The sequence below is a fragment of the Etheostoma cragini genome, chromosome 8 (genome assembly GCF_013103735.1).
Source record: "Etheostoma cragini isolate CJK2018 chromosome 8, CSU_Ecrag_1.0, whole genome shotgun sequence".
Lineage (NCBI taxonomy): Eukaryota > Metazoa > Chordata > Actinopteri > Perciformes > Percidae > Etheostoma > Etheostoma cragini.
Genome location: NC_048414.1, coordinates 20,923,474 through 20,943,952, shown reverse-complemented (window position 1 = coordinate 20,943,952; position 20,479 = coordinate 20,923,474). Strand labels below are relative to the sequence as shown.

The 20,479-nt window shown below is 42.5% G+C and overlaps 1 protein-coding gene across 4 annotated transcripts in view; it reads right to left on the bottom strand.

Moving 5' to 3' along the window:
* The window catches only part of znf423 (zinc finger protein 423), a 147,306-nt gene continuing 126,827 nt past the window's right edge, over window positions 1-20,479 (bottom strand). For all 4 annotated transcript variants that reach the window (XM_034878140.1, XM_034878142.1, XM_034878141.1 and 1 more), the window contains 3 exons: window positions 18,471-18,602; window positions 15,866-15,981; window positions 1-990 (listed from right to left, as the gene is read on the bottom strand). In XM_034878140.1, coding sequence (XP_034734031.1) covers window positions 961-990; window positions 15,866-15,981; window positions 18,471-18,602 — 278 coding nt within the window. In that variant the 3' untranslated portion in view covers window positions 1-960. The remainder of the gene's footprint in view (window positions 991-15,865; window positions 15,982-18,470; window positions 18,603-20,479) is intronic.

Below are 20,479 nucleotides of genomic sequence, written 5' to 3'. Positions count from 1 at the left end.
TCTTTATTTGTCATGTATTTATTTGTTTTATCTTTTGTTGTCTGTACTAGATTATTGCAATCTGGTTAATTCACATTTAAAAAGCAGTCATTGACCAGACGCACTGAAATCGATGATATTCATTTTTACAATAACCATTATAGGCTCCATAGAGACTGGAAAACCCAATAAAAAAAAAGAAACATCTGTATGGTTTTCTGCACTTTATTTAGTTTGATGTCTTTTTTTGATAGTAATTACAAAAAGGAAAAAAATATATAACAATAATCATAAAAAGGAGAGTTGTGGGGGGGGGGGGGGGACTCAGGAATATTTCGACTGGCAAACAAACAATCACAACACAGCACAAGTACCTACTTACGGCGAGAAATGAAAGGTACAAAAATGAAAAAGAAAATAAGAGCAAATGGCAGAAAGAAAAAAATCAAAGAAATTGGCACCTATGAAGTTAAATACAATAAGCAACTGAGGGGGCGAGAAAGTGAAGCTTTTTCCTACAATCTATTAAAACAAAATCCCAAAACAAAGGGTCTTTTTTTTCCTTTTCTATTGTTAAAAAATAAAATAAAATGCCTGACCAGGCGGGTGATGGTTGGGAGGAGAGGAAAGAAGAGGGGAGGAGGAAGAAGCTGGTGGGGGAGGTCGGGGTTGGCAGGGACAATAAAAAATACTGCACATACAATACCTTTTTTTTTTTTTTTTTTTACTTCTCCCTTTCCTTCATCTAGCTCTTACCGTTTCTCTCACCCACTTTTTCCTTTTCTTTATTTAATAGCATATCCCATTAATATTCCTTTCCCCCGCTGCTCCTAATAGCCGCGCCCAGTGGCGCGATCGTTAGAGTTTTACATGTGAGTAGCAAATGACACTTTGATTGGCTGTGATGTGGAGATGGGAGTCCCCTGCCGGCTCCGGGTCGGGGGCCCCGGCTGAGCCGAGAGATCCTGCCGGGCCGCGGTCTCACTGCGCGTGCTGACTCAGTGTGTGGTTCTGGAGGGAGAGAGGGAGAGGGAGAGATAGAGGGAAAAAAGTGAGAACCCATGATGAGCGAAATAATGGGCTACGTGAGCATAGTGCTTTCCACTTGCACCCCCACCCAATAATAGAAGAGAAAAGAACAGAAACACAACTGCCTCCCACAGCACAGGCAGCGAGGCCTCCTCCCTTTATACATAGTCTGACGAAAGAAGAGAAAGAAAAGAAGATGAAAAAAAAAACAGCACAAACTAGTGGGCACAGAACTGTGGTATCGTCGCTCACAAAAGATTGAGAGCTAGAAAAAAAAGTTAAATATTCTGAAAACTGTGTGCCATTGTATTTAGGATATAAAACCATGTATTCATACACATGTTGTAGCACTTTGGAACTTTTTAAAATTCACCATGCAGTGCAAAACAAACAGAAATTAAATGCTTATGTTGTTATGACAACATTATTAAAGGTGGTTTCTATGGGGAACAAAATAAATGTGCGGCACTCACTCAACTTCACGCATGTGTTTATATTTTTGCACATATTAGCACACCCAAATACATATCTGGTCATCTAATAAAAGCCGAACTTGGTTTTAGTCCGAACCAAATAATTACAGATCATATAATATTTGTTGTGGTTTTGTTTTCTGGTCTGCTGGAACCTAGCGCCTTGATTTGTTTATTCAGATGTGCGAAACCCTAGTGTCTTTTGAAATTGTGATTCATATTTTACAGAGACGGTCTCCATACCCCGGAGACAACTAAACTCGCACCTCTCCAAAGGCATCAGCGCTCTACACATCAATCTATAATCACAATGCAAGAAGCACCTTTTTTTCTTCCAAAATTAATATTCAAAACCGCAGTGAGAGCACAAAGGAAGACCAGTGCAGTGATCTCTAGGTAAAAATTAGAGTGGCGGATTCAGAGATGGATATGAATGGACGGAGGAAGGCACGCATAAAAAAAAAACACACACACACACTATGCTGCCCACACACACACAACTTATAATATGTTGAACTTTCTTACTGCAAGATAAATGCACGTTAACTTGTACAGGCTTCTCCTTGTGGACTGTAACACAAAAATTTACGAATTTGAGTTTTCTTCAATACTCATTATCTCTCTCTCTCTCTCTCTCTCTCTCTCTCACACACACACACACACACACACAGCCACACACACACACAGCCACACACACACACACAATATCAGTCCTCTGTGGCTGTTCCATATCAACTGCAATGGGGAACTGAACTTGTGATAATCTGGATTTTGCTGGTTTGGAACTTGGCTAGAATCACATCTAAAGCTGGGGAGATACTGTCTGTGTGTGTGTATGTGTAAGTGTGTGTGTGTGTGTGTGTGTGTGTGTGTGTGTGTGTGTGTGTGTGTGTGTGTGTGTGTGTGTGTGTGTGTGTGTGTGTGTGTGTGTGTGTGTGTGTGTGTGTGTGTGTGTGTGTGTGTGTGTGTGTAAGATGGGGAGATGATTGGAAAGATATCTCTGGGAATTTGTGTGTTTGTGCGTGTGTTTGTGTATCAGAGATTTTTCCACTAGGATGTTTTCCTCCACATCATCTTCCCCAGACTGTGCTTTATCCCTGTGAAACATTCCCTAAATCACACACACACACACATTCCCTCTGAAATACTTCCTTATCATTTCTGCTTATTCGCACATACACACTCTCACTTACAGACACACACAATTCCCAGTGAGATCTTCCCAATCAACCCCCCCCACCCTTCACCATCACTAACAGCAGCTCTCTCTCTCTCTCTCTCTCTCTCTCTCTCTGATAGGCCCCACTACAGAAAAAAAGGAGACAAAAAAGAACAGCGGATGAGAGAAAGGGGAAAAAAAAGGAGATAGGGGGATGAACAGAACAGAGAGGCGAGGAGGGGTGGATGGGGACAGAAATGTGAAGGATTATATGTGGTTTGGGGTTGATAAATACTTATTTGTCATTCTATGGTCCTTATCTTGCTGTGCATGTTTTGTTGAGCCCTTTGGTGTGCATGTGTGTGTGAGAGTGAGCGAGAGATACAGTACAGAAACAGTGTATGAGCATGTCTATCACTCAGCTTTAGAGGCCAAGCTAGCCCGTCCAGGGAAAAGCAAAGGGTATTAATGTCTCTCTCTCACTCTCTCACTCTCACACACACACACACACAGTCAGTCAGTCAGTCAGTCAGTGACACACACCGTAGAAGGGTTTCAGAGAAATTGGTGAGAAAATGAGAATTAAAATAATGAACGGGACAGTGAAAAAAGTGTTTGTTCCTGTAAATGTGTGTGTGTGTGTGTGTTTGTGTGTAGGCCTCTCCAGTGATGAAGCAGATCTCAGAGGGAGCCACTGACCCCATTATGATAGAAAACCCTCCTCTCTCTCTCTTTCTGTCTGCTGCCTTTCACTCTATCATTCTCTCTCTCACCCTCAGCCTCTCCGCACCACCGAGGAGGTGACTGGCTGCATTTCCTCTCATCGCCAGAAGAGGTCAGGCTCATTCCTCTTTAGGTGACCATGTTTAACACGAGAGGAGAGGAGGAGAGGAGAGGAGAGGAGAGGAGAGGAGAGGAGAGGAGAGGAGAGGAGGCTTTTGTTATTACACCTTTAGAAATTAGAAATTGACCCAATAGTAGGAGGATTTCAACAAGGAAATGGGGAAGTAGAAAGTAAAGAAGTGGAGCAAATGGGGAGAGAGAGAGAGCGTGTGTGTGTGTGTGTGTGTGTGTGTGTGTGTGTGTGTGTGTGTGTGTGTGTGTGTGCGCGCGCTTTCCCTCAGGTTCTTTGGGTCCTGCTGCTGGCGTATTGATTTGTAGACGAAGCAAGGGATGGAGGGAGGGACAGAGGAAGAGAAGGGAGCGATGGAGGGAGGGAGGCCACGGTCACTCCCTGGAGGAGCTTGCAGCGCTGCAGTGGACTGCTGGAAATTGTCCAGAGAGAGAGAGAGAGGAGAGATGGAGGAAAGGATAGAGATGAGAGAGGAATGTAATGGATGGAGGGATGACAGTCGGTCATGCTACACACTCTATATGACACACACACACACACACACACACACACACACACACACACACACACGTTACTTCTCTTCATTTTTGTTGTTGTATGGAACTTCTTAGTATTGATTATGCAGCACTGCATAAATAATGTGTGTGTAAATGTGTGTGTGCGTGTGTCTCAGTGTGACATCTGCTCTACAGCAGAGTAATTGATATATTCTATGGAAAAACTTAGTGAGGAGGAGGAGTGAAGGGGAGGAGGAGACTGTTTGTATATTTAGTGTGTACTGTGGTTCTAGGCCTGAATTCCACACCTGCAGATGTTTCACAATAAAAGCCTTGCAGCAGGGCGAAGAAGAACCTTATGGAAGAGTTTACTGTAAGGCAGGCAAAGAAACTGAAATAATTTGCATTAAAAGTAAACAACAACAGGAAGGCTTCTTGATAAATAAAAAAATTATTCCAAATTAAATGTGCGTAATCCAGAGATCCAGGAAGTGGAAAAGTCCAGGTTCTTGTTTCCGCTGAGACCAGAAAGGCTTCAACCATGTGAGAGCAGCATGCTAGACACAGGTACACTACGAAGCCTTTTCAGTGTTTTTGTTTTATTCTGTTATTTTGTCAGCCTCTTCCAGTTCCAGTTCAGCGTGGTTTAGATTGTTGTAAAACTCTGTTCTTGAATGGCTTACATAAAATAAATATGAACATCAACCTTGGTTGGGACTTTATTTCACCATATATCTACTATTTCTTTTCATAGCAGAGGGGGTGTGTGCTGTAGTGGGAACAGCCCGTCTTCCAGGGCCAGGCCAGACCAGTCAATACAGAGTCCTGTCATTGTTTTTCCTAAACTGCTTAGAGAGAGCGAGGCTAAAGCCTGCAGAGCCCTGGGCCCGGGGGAAATATGGCCCTGTCGCATTACACACACACACACACACACACACACACACACACACACACACACACACACACACACACACACACACACACACACACACACACACACACACACACACACACACACACACACACACATTTGCAAAGACTAGAATACACAAAAGTGTGTGTGTGTACACATACACACACGCACACACACACACACACACCTCATCACATCCGTCTCATGTGGAAAAGGGTGCGACAGAGGAATCCGAGAGATAGAGATAAGAGAAAATGTAATCTGCCTCGTCCTGCTCGTCTCCGTTATCTCCTGCCCTACACGCTAAATGTGTGTGCGAGGGCTTTTGTGCTGTGGTGATGATGCTGATGGTTGTGTTTTAGAGGGTTGGAGGCGCACCGCTGTCCCCTTTATAGATGTGTGCGTGTGCAGTATGTGCATGTACATGATCAGTGACATAACTGATCAGCTTCACGTGTACAGCAGAAATATACAGCAGTGTGTTTGCATGTGCCATGCTGACTTCGCTACTCTTAGTTACATGAACACACATACACACAGACATACACACACAAACACACACACACACTCTTTGCTGTTCTGTAATGATGTTAGAACTACACCTTAAAATGTAGGCGCCAAGTCTCTAATAGACACAGGAAGAGGAAGCACGACTGTTGGAACAATGCCGTGTGTGTGTTTGTGAGTGCTTCCTCCATTTATCAGCAAGGTTCTGTCAGTACGTAAATTTGTGTCAAATGTGTGTGTATGTGGGGGTAATTGGAGGCAGTCCAATTGCTGCGTGTGTATGAGTTTGTGTTTGAGTGTATGTGTGCCCCATCTCTACTGTTTTTAACACCAAATGAAAAATCACCTTAGTCGACTTGTGGTATTCTCTGGGTTCAGTATATTTATAGCTCAGAGTTGACACTCTTCCAACAGTGTGAGTGTGTCTAAAGTATGTCTCTGTGTGTGTGTGTGTGTGTGTGTGTGTGTGTGTGTGTGTGTGTGTCTGTGTGTGTGTCTGGGACTAGCAGATGGGCTGTCTTAACCCTCTTCCTCTTGTCTTTAGCCCCACCCGTCCAGGACAGGATGCTGCCACGGGAGCAGATCAAAAATAAACCCACCCCCTGCCCTTAACATCCCACCGACACATATTCCCGGCTCCCCTCCCACTCCACCACGTCCTATTGTAGATGGAACTTCACGCATTACGTTTAAATTATCTTTCCACAATTTCCTGTAACCTCCTCTCTTTCCAGCCAAGTCACGATGACCCGCACTTTTCTCCTCCGTCACCCCCAAGCAAGGTAACCTCTCTGACCATGTCCTGTTTGGAGAGCTCTCTCCCTTTCTTTCTCCCAGGGGACTTCCCCTCTCCTGTTGCTACTGGCCCAAAGAGCCAGGTTTGGAGCAGTAAACACAACCCAAAATACACTCACAGCATGAAGGGTACACACATCCACCACGTCACAGGCGAACACGCATGGGCCTGCACCCGATTAACAGCAAAGGTGAGAGCTCCCTGCTGGAAGCTGTTACACGAAATAGGAAGTGATCTCACCTCCAACACAAATAACATGACACACCAACATACAGTAGGTAAAAATGTAGGTATGCTCGAAAATATGAATGATTTGTCCCATTCCCATTCCCCCCCACACAGACACACACACACACGGCTGAGGAATGTGGTCCTTGTAGACTGTGAAGCTGAGTGCCAGATGAGGACTGGAGCCTGCAGACATAGGTGACAAGACAGACAAACACAAGCATCCAAAAACACACTCAGAAAAAACAGGCAGGAAACTGACTGTAATGTGTGTTACAAGGAAGCAGGAATATGCACAGCATGCATGCACGCACACAACACACACACACACACGCACACACACACACACACGGCAATGCAAAATGTCAGGCAGACATGAATGAAAAATGCATTTAAAGGTTACAGATGTACAAATAAATGCACAGACATGATCCATCCACACACACAAGCTCACAATTCAGTAGAGCGTGCCGGCTTTCCGTGTCACTGTCATATTACTGCACACGCCCAATCCCCATGTGTCCCTAGGGGGGCAGCTTTTTTTAATTTATTTTTTATTACGATGAACCCTAAACTGGCAGAAGAGCAGAACAAAAAACAGAGAGAGCACTGATATCAAAATGGGATGAGTGAAGGAAGAGAGAGAGAGGAATAGATGGGAAGGAATGAAAGGGGAGGAATAGAAGGAGGAAGAACGAGGGAAAAGTGAGAGCAGAACAGTGTGTGTACGTGCATGAGAAGGCCTGATGAATGTGCCAACAAAACAAAACATGTACATATATGTATCTTTAGGAGCTCTTTGGGCTCGTTGTCACTCTGACCGAGTTTCATTTGAAGCACACTACTAGACACAGAGCAAGTATGTGACATGTTTACGTATGTATGTGTTAATAAAATTTTTGACTGAATCCCTGTTTTGAGGCTGCATTAAAGGACTACTTTATCCTCAGAATGACCATTTGTATACCAGTTAGTCACAGAGGGTTGCCTTAAATTTATGAAGAAAGTCGTGATGCATTGAAGCGATAGGGGTCTACCTGTAACAACAGCAAAACTACATAAAAACATATTACTAGTACTTCCCACATTGATGCAGATTGTTCTATTGACATTTTTAAAACTTGTATCATTTAAAAATGTCAATGGAACAATCTGCATGAACAGTTGCAGCACAGATGATTTGTGCACATGTGCAAGCATCTCAGACAAGTTGTGGAAGAGTTGTAATCAGTAATGTTTTAGCATTATGTTTGGGAAGTACTAATAATATGTTTTTATGTAGTTTTGCTGTTACAGGTAGACCCCTATCACTTCAATGCATCACGACTTTCTTCATAAATTTAAGGCAACCCTCTGTGACCAACTGGTAGACAAATGGTCATTCTGAGGAAAAGTAGTCCTTTAATGCAGCCTCAAAACAGGGATTCAGTCAATCATTTTATTAACACATGCATACGTAAAAATGTCACATAGTTGCTCTGTGTCTAGTAGTGTGCTTCAAATGAAACTCAGTCAGAGTGACAACGAGCCCAAAGAGCAAGAATGAATTTTCCCCATCATTCTGGAGATGTGCAAAACGAATGAGAACAAAGATCAGACTCAACAGGTCAGAAAAAAAGAAAACGAAACAAAAACTCCAACTTTTGACACAAACAAGCAATGTATACTCCGTATTGGAATCATTATACAGAGCCAAACAAATACATGAATTGGGTTTTTCATCTGATGATGTGACTAAATGTAGTTGTGTATGTGTGTGCTGCACCCAAATCTGCATGTGTATTTTGGCATGACTGATAGAACACTACATCATGCAGAGTCTGTCCTGTTCTGTGACACACTGCCTCTGTTCACCGGTCAGACACACGCACACACAAAGACACACACACACACACACACACACAATGACAGGAACATGGTCCAAGCTGTTAAAAACCCTCCAGGTGCTGGCAGAGTGTAATTTCTTTGTTTCTGTACCTTTCTCAGTTCTTTAACTCACTGTCCTTGTCTTTGTCTCTGTGTCCGTCCCTTTGTTCCTCTGCTTTACATCAAAGCAGTAAGTAACTTCTTTTGACTCATTTTGGGTTTTTTTGTCGCCTCCCTCGCTTTGACGGTCTTCGGGTGGTTACTTCCTCAAAGCATAAATGCAAACACACACACACAGGTGTACACACGCATACAAATATGAACATTTCCAGATGATTAACTGGTCCCATATTGAGATTTTCTTTCCTCTAGTTAAATCCAACATAAAAACAATCTGCTTTGCATTCACAGTGTGGAACAATGAAAACTACACAAATCCCAACAGTGTGAACAGCCACGGACACAATTTGTATGCAATTTGTAGCTAAAGTGGTAGGAGGGAAAAGAAAAAAAGTCTGGCAGGAATAAGTTTTGACAGTTGATACAGTTGGATTGCTTTGGTTCTAATCTTTAGTTTTACTAAAATGTTGCACAACTATTTGCTTAGATAGTGCTCTGTAAAAGAAATAGTACTTCTACTAATACTAAAAATAGTAGTAGCTGTGGTAAGGTGGCAGTAGTAGTTGTATCAGGTAAGGCTGGCTGGCTTGCAGTCTTTCTCCACATGTCTCTCTAGCTCTCTCTTTGATTCTCTTTTTGTTTCTGTCTCTTTCCCCTGCTGCAAATACCTTCAAGTCCAGGGATTCAGGGAGGTGAGAGAGAGAGAGAGAGAGAGAGAGTGAGTGTGAGTGAGTGTGTGTGTGTGTGTGTGTATGTGTGTGTGTGTGTGTGTGTGTGTGTGTGTGTGTGTGTGAGTGTGTGTGTGTCCCAGGTCCCCATTCTAATAACACTGAGTCTCCCAGTGAGCGGTAGAGCAGCTGAGTACCCTCCCCTGGAACGCCACGGGGATCTACGGATCAAATTTATATGCACACACAGACACACAAACACACACAGACACACACACACACACACACACACACACCAAGGGAGCCAAGGGATACATGGATCAGAGAGTACACACTGGCTTTCCCAACACTCACAACTGACAGCAACATCCAGACAATGGCGCGCACACACATCCGCATGCACACACACACACACACACACACACACACAAACACAACCTATTGCCAGTTCAGCCACATCCACACCATTCCATAATTGAGTTAGAGGGAGACAGTGAGACTAACACTAGATTCAGACAAAGACAACATTATTCACAGACAGACTGCTTGTTACACACACACACACACACACACACACACACACACACACACACACACACACACACACACACACACACACACACACACACACACACACACACACACACACACACACACACACACCATGCCACTTTAGCTCGGAGTGAAACCTTCAAATATTCCTTTGTTAAAGGTATAGAGTCTCCGACAAGGTATAGAGAACACCAAATTAGGGCTGACAGGATGTCTTGATGAGAAGAGACAGGCAAAAGAAAACAGGAAGTGTGGATGCATTTTAAGAGGCAAGAAAACCAAAAACTCTGTACAGTGTGTATTGTAAATTCAAAATTGCTTACCACAATTGCATTGCGTCCATGCTACAACATCTGAATAGAAAACATCCAGTCTACTCATCCATTCCACAGAGACGACCCAACACAAGGTAACAATGGCGCCTGCTGATCCCGCCCACCACGCTGTTTAAACATCTACAGCACGCCTCTCTGCAAATAGCTATGTTTTACAAACAAGCTAAAATGGAAGCTGTCGGTTCGTTATCTAACTAGTTTGCTATGAATCTTGAAATTTTGACTCAAATTTGCGGCTGCAGGAGACAAACCAGCCCCTCTCCGCTGGAGAGCTGGGTACGAAATTCCATACTTTTTACAGACAATTGAATTGCCTCCAAAGTATTGAGTATCAAAAAATACCTTGTTATTCAATACCCAATTTTTAAAACCTGAGGCCAGGACTACATCTCATCAGCATAAGTGAGCCAATAAGCATGAAGCATGCTTCTACCAAGATCTTATTATGTCTGTGATTGGCTTTAAGGTTACATGTCGTAGAAACAAGCAGGAACAACTCTATGTTAGTCACATAGTAGGAGCTGAAAAAATAATAAAAAGATTTGAGCCATAATGTGTAATGTTGTCATATAGTTTTGTTTTTATAAAATTTATATAGTTTTGGAACCGGTATCGAAGTCACGCTGTTGGTATCTGTTGAATATGTTTGAACAAGCCCTACCTAATATGCACATGAATGATGTCATCAGACCATGCCATGCTGTCTGAATTCTTCATTATTTCTCCTCACTGAGTTTTAGCCTTCTGACAATGAGTCATCCAGAACAGTGTAGTTGAATAGCCCTGCTGTTAGCTTTGTACAGTCACATGTATACTTTTACATATCCAGAGTAAAGAGCCAGGGGGCATAAAGTAAAGGGAGCATAAAGATTTACATTTGGGCCACTAAAAATCTACTTTTGCAAACAGATTAAGGAGATTGGTAGCCCATGCGGCCAGTGCTTAGAAAAATATTAGCATTTATCCCTGTTATGGTATGCAGTTTAGGCAATACAAATGTTGCTTTATCTAAAAAGAAAACCTGTCTTTTGTATATTTACTTATACTGTTTACTATAAAGCAAAAGTATTTCTTGTCCCATCATTCATTTAATCAATGGAATAATCAGTATAATACTTGATATTTAAATAATCGATAGCTGCAGCCATAATTAAAATGTAAATTTGTTCTTGAGTTAGACCATTGAACTGTATGTCTGTCTTCCTGTCTAGCTGTTGCTTTTTCCATTCCTCTCTGCATAACTGTGTCTTTCCCAGTTTTTTATCCATTTTGTGTGTACACTACATGTTCTTTTAACTTGGTCTATGAGGGTACAGATCCCTGCTCATCTTTGTGGTTGCGTGCACGCACAACTCTCAAATATTCAACACCGCTGGGACAGGGGCAAGGCGGAAGAATCAGTGGAAGGAATCAACACACAAACAAACGGAAGGATCCCCCGCATCCATCCATTTATTCATCTGACCAGCAATCCACCCATCTAGCGATGGTTAAATATTTACTAGTGCTAAAGGAAATTGTGTAGCACGAAAGGCAGAAAAAAGGATAGTTAGGGAGGAGTGCAAGAGTGACGGATAGAGCAAGGGACAGGAAGAAACATTAAAAGGCAAAAGCTGCAGTATAGCACCCCCTGGAGCCTTAAAATGAATGTGAAGATCAAGAAGTCTGTCAGGGAATGTAACAGGGGAGTCAGAGATGATGACTATTTCAGGTATTCTTCTACAGTAGGGAAAGAGTACATGCTGTACATATTTGGATACTGGTAAGATAATGGAAATAAAGCACTCTTATGTATATCTTAAAATATTGTGTGAATGCAAAAACAATTGTTTGTTGGAGGTGTGAAAACTTGACATTTTAAAAACATTGATACGAAAAAACATTCCTACATCCATGGTTATTGAACGAAGGAAACCAAAACAGAGAGAATGAGAAAAGTCCTGTGTGTCTGGGAGTAAAGACAGAGCGAGATCCAGGAGGACCTCACTGATCAGGGCTACAGCATTTCTTATTACACAAACACACACACACACACAACCATGCAGACACACACCAAAGCATGTCTTATTTACCAGCTTACGTCTGCACTATTTATGGGGCACTGGGGAGAGGCATAGAAGAGAGGAAGAGAGGAGAGGGGCTAAAATATGCATAGGGGCTGGTTCTTCGGGGACAGACGGGGGGAGACAGAGAGAGGGAGGAAGAGAAAACGAAAGGAGGGAGACAGGGAGAGTGTGAAAGTTGTGGTATGGGAGTGTAGGAGATGGATAGAGATGTGAAAGCAAGTGATTGAGAGAGTGGCAGAGAGAAAGCAAACGTCTTTGTATGCAGAGGGAGCAACGGAGATGGAAAGAGGCACTGAGAGGGAGTGCAATCAGGAGGGAGAGGGGATGATGCAGCAACGTGTCTGTGCAGCAAAGACCCTTGGGTGTGTGTGTGAGGAAGAGAGAGAAAGAGAGAGTGAGCTTGACATCATATGGCCCCTCCGAGGGGTTGAAAGAGGCCAAAGCCTTTTCTAGCTGGCCAAGCAGCCTTCTTCATCCATCCGCACCTCATTAAAACACACACAAATTACCCCATTCTACTTTCTCTGGCAGATGCACACACACACACACACACACACACACACACACACACACACACAATAACAGCTAGCAGTGGCATTAACCTCCATGGTTTTAGCTCTCCATCTCCCCCAGTCAGCCTTTCTGTCTAGCCCACTTAGAGAGCCCTCCCATGGGGCAATGGAACTGTGGCAGGCCAGGCTGCAAGTTTTCACACACACACACACACACACACACACACACACACACACACACACACACACACACACACACACACACACACACACACACACACACGCCAGGACCAAAGTGTAACAAGATGGATATAGCCAGAGTGCAGCAGCCAAAGAGGAAGAAGTACAAGGAGCTGAGGGAGAAAAAAAAGTTGAACTGAGCTCCACTTAACTAGAATGAAAACAACAGAATTAAACTCTTCTGACCTGACCAAACTCAGCTGAGTCTATACATGAGAAGAATAGCTCTCTGTAGTTGAGTCAAGCCAAACCATATGAAACTGGTCCCCTCAGATATCACTAAAAATGGACATCCAGAACGGATGCAGAATGAGAACAGGTAAATCCATGTTTCATTTAATTAAAGAAAAAAAAAATATTAGCATTATTATATTGTATAAACTGTGTCTCTCTTTGACTCCACTCTCATACAAGTCAGAAAAGTCGTTAAAACTGTTAACTATACAAAGTTTTAATGTTAGGAAAAAGTAAAAGAAGACCAAACCAACTCCTATTAAGGTCTGCAGTTTGAGAGACATAGTCAAGTTTCTTTTGAATCTAAACCTATCAACCCTGATTTATGCAACTGGCCTTTACAATTCAGTAATCCCTTGGGTTATAAAGATGTTGCAACCTGGTCAGACAATAGGAGAGGAGTCATCTAGGATGGAGTGCATGTAGAAAAGGAGAGAATTTGTTTGTGTGTGTGGCAAAAGTGTGTGTGCGCGTATGTGTGTGTGTGTGTGTGTGCGTGCGCGCGTGTTTAGAGGTGTGTGTAAGTGAGTTGGAGTGTGTGAGGTGTGAATTGTGCCTGTGTGTAGACATTAACCGACAGGGTCCAGCAGCCACCCTGCTGTTAAATGGACTGGCCAGCCATATGCCCACCACCTCCGGCCCTACATCACTGCCACTTTGTGTGTGCGTGTGTGTGTGTGTGTGTGTTTGTGTTTGTGTGTGTGTGTGTGTGTCTTAAGGTTATTGTACACTTAGCCCCCCAAAAAATGTTTGTCACCCGCAGAGACCTTGCACACTGAGTCTGATGCGTATTAATTAATCCGTCGCAAAACATTTCGCAAATCAACACAAAATTTGACGCTGCTGTTGCTCTGCCTCTCTCTTCTTCTCCCTCACTTCACCCGTTGCTTGTCTCCGTTGACAGTACCATTACTTCGCTGGCAGTCCTTTTTACGTCTTTTGGTGGTGCATTTCTGGATAGGCTGATGCCTTCTCCTTGTCAAAACACATCAAAATGTTTTTGCGGATTGGAAAAAACGCATAAAGTTGAACCTGTCATGACAAAATTTTCGGAGGCAGTGTGTAAAAATCACTGACACAACGTGAGGTTGTATTTTATTTTTTTCAAACATAAATTTCGGCTGCAGTGTACAAGGACCTTTAGTGTGTGTCTCTCTTTGTTTGTGGTGGCTGGGGCAGGCCTTTGTGAATTCCACTGGCAGAATTTCTTAAACAGGATTTCTTATTTTGACTTTTTGTTGTCTAAATCCAACACCCTCACCAACCACTTTTCCAATTATGTACCAGTCCAACACAGCAGTTATGGAGTGCAGGCCTTGTGCCACTATAGATATTACTGGCTGCGGCGCAAACTCAAATGTATCCTTCTGTGGTGGAGAGTAGAGTTTTAGACTATGAGAGAAGTTATACTTATTGCCAAAAAGCACCAAGCTTCCAAGAAGTTGACAAAAGCCACTTGTGTTCTTTATGAAGCACAAACTCAGGAATATTCTAGCATGCGAACGTGTATATGAACCCAGAACACTAAACATGGAATATCCAGTAGCGGACGTACAGACTGAGTCGTCAAATATCACAACAAGCTGAGTTTGTTCTGCCTCTCAAACACGATGGTGGTTGTGGAGCTTTTGCAGATTCCACGTGAATACAGTTTGTTTTTTAGTGATCAATTAAAAATATTTGCATCTGTGTAGTGGAACTGTAAAGCGCACAGCCCCAAAAATGTGCATCATCGAAGGTACTCTGGATACTCTGCTACTAAGACAAGTTGATCTGTTGGTCATCTACAACATGGTTTGTAGGGTTGCACCAGTCTGACAGGATCAATAGATGCATTACACACTAAGCATCTTTCTAAGCATCAAAATTAATCATCATAAGCATCATTCCTTATTAGCTGTTTAATCTTCCAAGTTTTTTTTGTGAATTGAGGCTGGGCAAAACAACATAAAAATGTCTATTGTACATGCAGTATTTTTCTATATTGCTACAAGCGCAACGTTGAAAAACCAGCGGCCAAACCGCAAAAATGACAACCAAATGACAAAAAGACAAAAATAGGCTTTACCATGTGTTTATTTTACACAGCCCATTTCATTATTTAATTAACTACCAGTGAACATGCCATATCTTGACATATGTATCGTTATCGAGATATAAAATTAACATTTATATCGGGATGGAAGATTTTGGATATACTGCCCAGCCCTAACTCAAATAAACTACAGGCTTTCACACAATCTTCCACAACAACTAGGCTGTGTTTTACGTACATCTCTGGTCAACGCAGCAGGCCACAGCATGAAGAAAGTTACAGATTTCACCTTTAACAGCATTGGTGTTTGACCTGCAGACTTTGCAGGTTACTAGTTCTGTGCCAAAGGGCTATGAGAGACCACGGGGAGAAGAAATGGAAGAGGACAGGAAGGTTTACATCATCACAGACCCGGCCACAGCTGGCCCAGGACCTACTCTTGGGTGACTTATATCCTCTCTTCTCTTTCATACGCGCACACAAACACACAAATATGTCTGGACCCCTAATGACATGGGGCCTGCCAGAACCCTGCTCCGACCTCGTGAGGAGAGATGGAAAGAGAAGGACATAGGAATGGAAAGAGAGTGGAGGGAGAAATACAGATGAACAGTAGATGGAGCGATTCTGTAAAATGATTTTATATATATATATATATATATATATATTAACTACACTTCTTCTGATAGGGTGAGGCACACAGGTCAGTGTACCTGCAAACAATCAGTTCCTAATTTATGCCAGAGAGCTAAACACAGACAGACAGTCATGTTCAACATAGAAATAGAGTTAAGGGCACCTACCTGTAGTTCTGTCTGAAAGAAAAACTTCTGCGGACACTGGGAACAGTCATATATCTTGTCTTCCTGGCCATGGACGGCAAAAATGTGCTGCTGGAGCTTGTTGGCCTGCACAAACACTGGGGAAGGGACAAAAACAGCACAAGTTGCACCGTGTTTATTAGTCAGCACAGGCTAGCCACAACTGAATTCACCAGACCAAATCTTAAGGAAATGAGCAGAAGGGAACATTTGAGTTGATAGGCAAAAAGATGAATCTGCATTGTTGCGGACATGTCTGTTGCTGGGGCCAAACTAAAGCCGACATCATTTACCAGAACCTTCTAATGGGATTAGCAATCATACTATTTGCCACATTTTTGGATGGTTAAATCCAAACTCTGAAGAAAACTGATCCTGTGTCTGTCTGTTAAAGATAATCGAGACTGTTAAATTTAACGGCACTGCTATGTACTTTACCAGCAGAGAATGAATTAAATGGCAACTGAATTTTCAGTACAACTAACCCCACAAACACCCACAAACAAAGCAAATGAAGGCTGACTGAAAGGAGGGAGCATACATGATAGAAAGAAAAAAACAGTGGGGAGCAAGAGAAAGAAGGAGAGAAAACAGGAAGAGCTATCCTCAGCAGATCTTGTGATATTTATCAATAAATTATCCCTTTTATCTCTTTTTTCTTTCTACTCCAGTGTTGTCTAGTACACTTTTTTTCTCTTTCTTTCTCTCCCCTTTGTTTCAGTAAACTTTTGGTTTTCACTGTGAGTGTGTGTGTGTTGAATTATTAAGCATCCCCATAGGAGTGGTGCCCATCTTACTAATTCATAAGCCACCAAGGAATAGAGTTAAAGTTTAAAGCATTGCTGTGTACCTGGGGGGTGTGAGGCACACAACACAAACTCACAAACTCAACAACTGGGGGAGGGAAAGGGAGAGAGAGAGATTGGAGATAAGGAGTGAAGAGATGGGAGGGGGTGAGAGAACAAAGGCGCAGACTTAGTTTCTGGTAAATTACACCAAACCACAGGTCTAATTTGGTCATCCAGCATTTTGTTTGGGTCCTCCAGTGGATTTAAGAGCCACAAGGTACTTCATATTTCAGTACCATTGATACTATTCATATCAGTAGTTCTTCAGCAGCAGCAGCACCCTGCTGGAATATTACTCCCACAGTTAAAACAATGAATGTTCCTGATGTAATCTTACTGTTAGCCCAAAAGGGTTTCATTTACTCTACTGCATGCATCATGATGCAGGTAACCCAGAGAGAGCCATTTACTGAGCTACTATGACTTGTACTGGAGCTGATTCATGGGGAGATCTAAGTGCAAACCTTGCTTCCAGCCGCAATATTAACATTATCTGGCATTTTTACCAAAATAAGTGACAAGCTGTGACTGGTTTGGTGCTTAGAGAAGGTGTGGTAGTGTTAGTTTGCTTTAATAAGGAACATGCTATCCTTGGTGGCACGGCTATTACACTTTTGGCTTCATATTCATCCATGATTAGAAGAGACTGCGGTACAGCTAAAACACAAAACAACAGTTCTACAATCTTTAGTATTAGCGTTTCAAACCATAAATAGGACGGAAAGGCCACTTTTAAGATGAACCGTATTGTAGTTTTTGGTCAAATGGCCTTTTGAATGGGAGTGCTAGGGGTACTTCTATGATTGCATCAAAATCACTTATTTTCAAAACACGAAGAAGGTTCGACACAAAATTTAACTTTGCTCCAAGTATCACCAGGGCTCTACACATGAACTCCAGCATTGGGAACATTGTTTTTGTACTCAGAGTTTACTAAAAAGAAAGGTTTTTTCGCTCGCTGCCATGTCGCCAATCAAAAAGTGTCAATCTCCGAATGCAAATTAACACGGAGGAGAGTAAAGATGGAAAGATCCATATGAATGCACAAATAATTTCTTGTTTTGTTGTTGGTGAAAAACCACATTGCCCTTGTAGTCGAAAAAGGAGCCTCATATAAGAATGACTTTTCCTCCTATGGAGTCCGTTCAGATGTAGTCAGAGATCGATTCTTTTTGACTGACAAGATGGCGGATAGCATAAACAACAACAACAACAACAACTTCTTTTTAGTGAACTCTGTGAACACAAACAATGTTGTCAATGCTGGACTGTGTAGAGCCCCTGGTGATACTTGGAGCAAAGTTTCCCATTCAGTCAAGCCTTCTTTATTCTTTAAAGATAGTGATTTTGATGCAATCATAGTAGTGCCCCTTGCACTCCCATTTGAAAGGCCATTTGACCAAAAACCGAAAAAAACATCTATATATCTTAAAAGTGCAAAGTTTGACTCTGGTACTGTGTACTGGTATTCACAAAAAGACCCTAGGTTGCATTTTGGCAAGGGTTAACCTTTAACATTTTATGGCGGAGGTCTGTGCACTCCGAGTGCCCTTCTACTTGTTAATAGTTTGCTATGGTATGCTAGAGTGAAGTCTCTGCTGTGTAGTTTGTGTATTTGTGTGTTCGCCATATCTCTGTGTCCATTTTAAATGCAAAGCAGATAAGACAAAAGTGAGTAGGAGTTTTCTGTGCTGTGGTTCTTGAAGGTGAATGTGGGTTTGCGTGTGTCTGTCTCTCACCTGTGAAGCACACGGGACACTTGAAGGTACCTCCCATGCCTTCGAAACTGTGCTCTATCAGGTGGCAAAGCAGCTTGGCAGGTGAATCAAACATCTGGTTACACAGCTTGCATTCGTGATTGATGCCCTCCTCTGCAAATAGGAGACAGACACACATGTGTAGGCCGGGTTAAGCAACATGAAAACAGCAACGTATGACATCATTTTAGAATATTAGCTCAACACTCACGACAGATGTCAGTGCACAGAAACTGTCAGATGCGGTCAAACTGTGATATACACACACACACACACACACACACACACACACACACACACACACACACGCTTACACTGAAATAAAAAGATTATACAGATAAAACAGAAAACTGATACACAGATAAGAAGGAATGCACTTGTAAACCATACAGCAATGACAGGAATATCAATAGAATGATGATAATTACAAATAACGAGGTACATTCACTAGTTTTAAGTCACCGTCACAATAATTACATTAACGACAACTCTTTTCCAGAAATGTACGCAGTGCAACGCAGCAATTTGTGGTTAGTTATTAATTATACGTGCTTGGTAAATCAAAATGTCGGCTGTGAGGGCGTCCGGTGAACTCAGTTGGTAGAGCGGGCGCCCACATATAGAGGTTAACTCCTCGATGCAGGGTTTGACTCTGACCTGCGGCCCTTTGCTGCAAGACATTTCCCCTCTCGGTCCCTTTTTACTGTGACAGGACTCAGGTGTCCTGTCAAATAAATGCCCAAAACATTTTCAAAAAGCAAAAAAGACAAATTGTTGGCTGTGTAAAAAGTCTTTAGTTTCACTCCAAATTTCCCCATTTCGGTCATATTCTATTTCTAACTAACAGAAATTAAAAATACACAACGTACCACTTAATAATATGACACAGTACAATTACATTAGTAAAAAGCTACACTGAAGAGCGAACAAATCATCACACCTTAGTGGCAGACATTTTTATTTAATTTAAAACACTACGCATTTAGGGTTCAGTTCCAGATCAGTTCCGTTGTCAAGTTTTCCTTAGCCCTGCTGCATGCCCTCCTTTCATTTTTCCCGTCTCCATTGAAAACTCCCCCAACACTCACACACACCAACTCCAGTGCCATATCTGCCCAAGCTGGTAATTTCCTGTCCTCCCCACCGGGGCTGTGGATGATCTAGCCTTTCTATAGCCATCCTCCTTTCCCTCCCTCTGTCCTCGTTATCTGTCTTCCCCCACTGCAGTCATTCATCCATCCCTCACTTCGCCCATCACTCTCTCCATGTCCCCTTATTGCCTCTCTTGGTCCATCACTTGCTGATTCATTTGTGTGGGCTCCAATTCAAACTCACCCCTGGTTACCTCTCGTCATAGATATACCAGATGTACTATGGTTTCTCCCCTGTTTTTTCAGTCGTTAATCACTCCATCAGACATTCTTTATCAAAAACAATTCATGAACATTTAATGCGTACATACTGTAGGTCTTACTGTCTCCACGGCACTGTAGTATGGCTACACTGGTTTATTATTCTGGGAAAGGGGGGGAAAAATGCTCTTGGTTGTCTGTATTTCTTTAAACTAATCACCATTGACTTGGGCCCTCGTTAAGACACGGGCAGCAGCAGTGCCCCACCCCCCAAAATCATGCTAAATGACTTTACACGCCACACTTTGTCATTGCATCCTAAGTCACACTATAAAAAATGGAACAATTGCAAAGATCACATTCAAATATAATCAGGCATATCTTTATGACAAACACACAAGAGACTGTCTCCGCCCCTAGCCTAAATCCTTTCTGGTTGTTCTCACTTGTGATTATGCCAAGGTTTTTGTGTGTATGTGTGTATCTGTGTCTATTTTTAGGAAGCTGTGTGTGACATCAAAGCACCCATGGTGAAAGGCCAGGTGAAAAGTGGGCGTTGTAAACACACACACACACGCACCCTGTGACGATCAGGTCTCCTGCCTGTTGTCCTTATCTCGTGTAACATACCGGACCAAT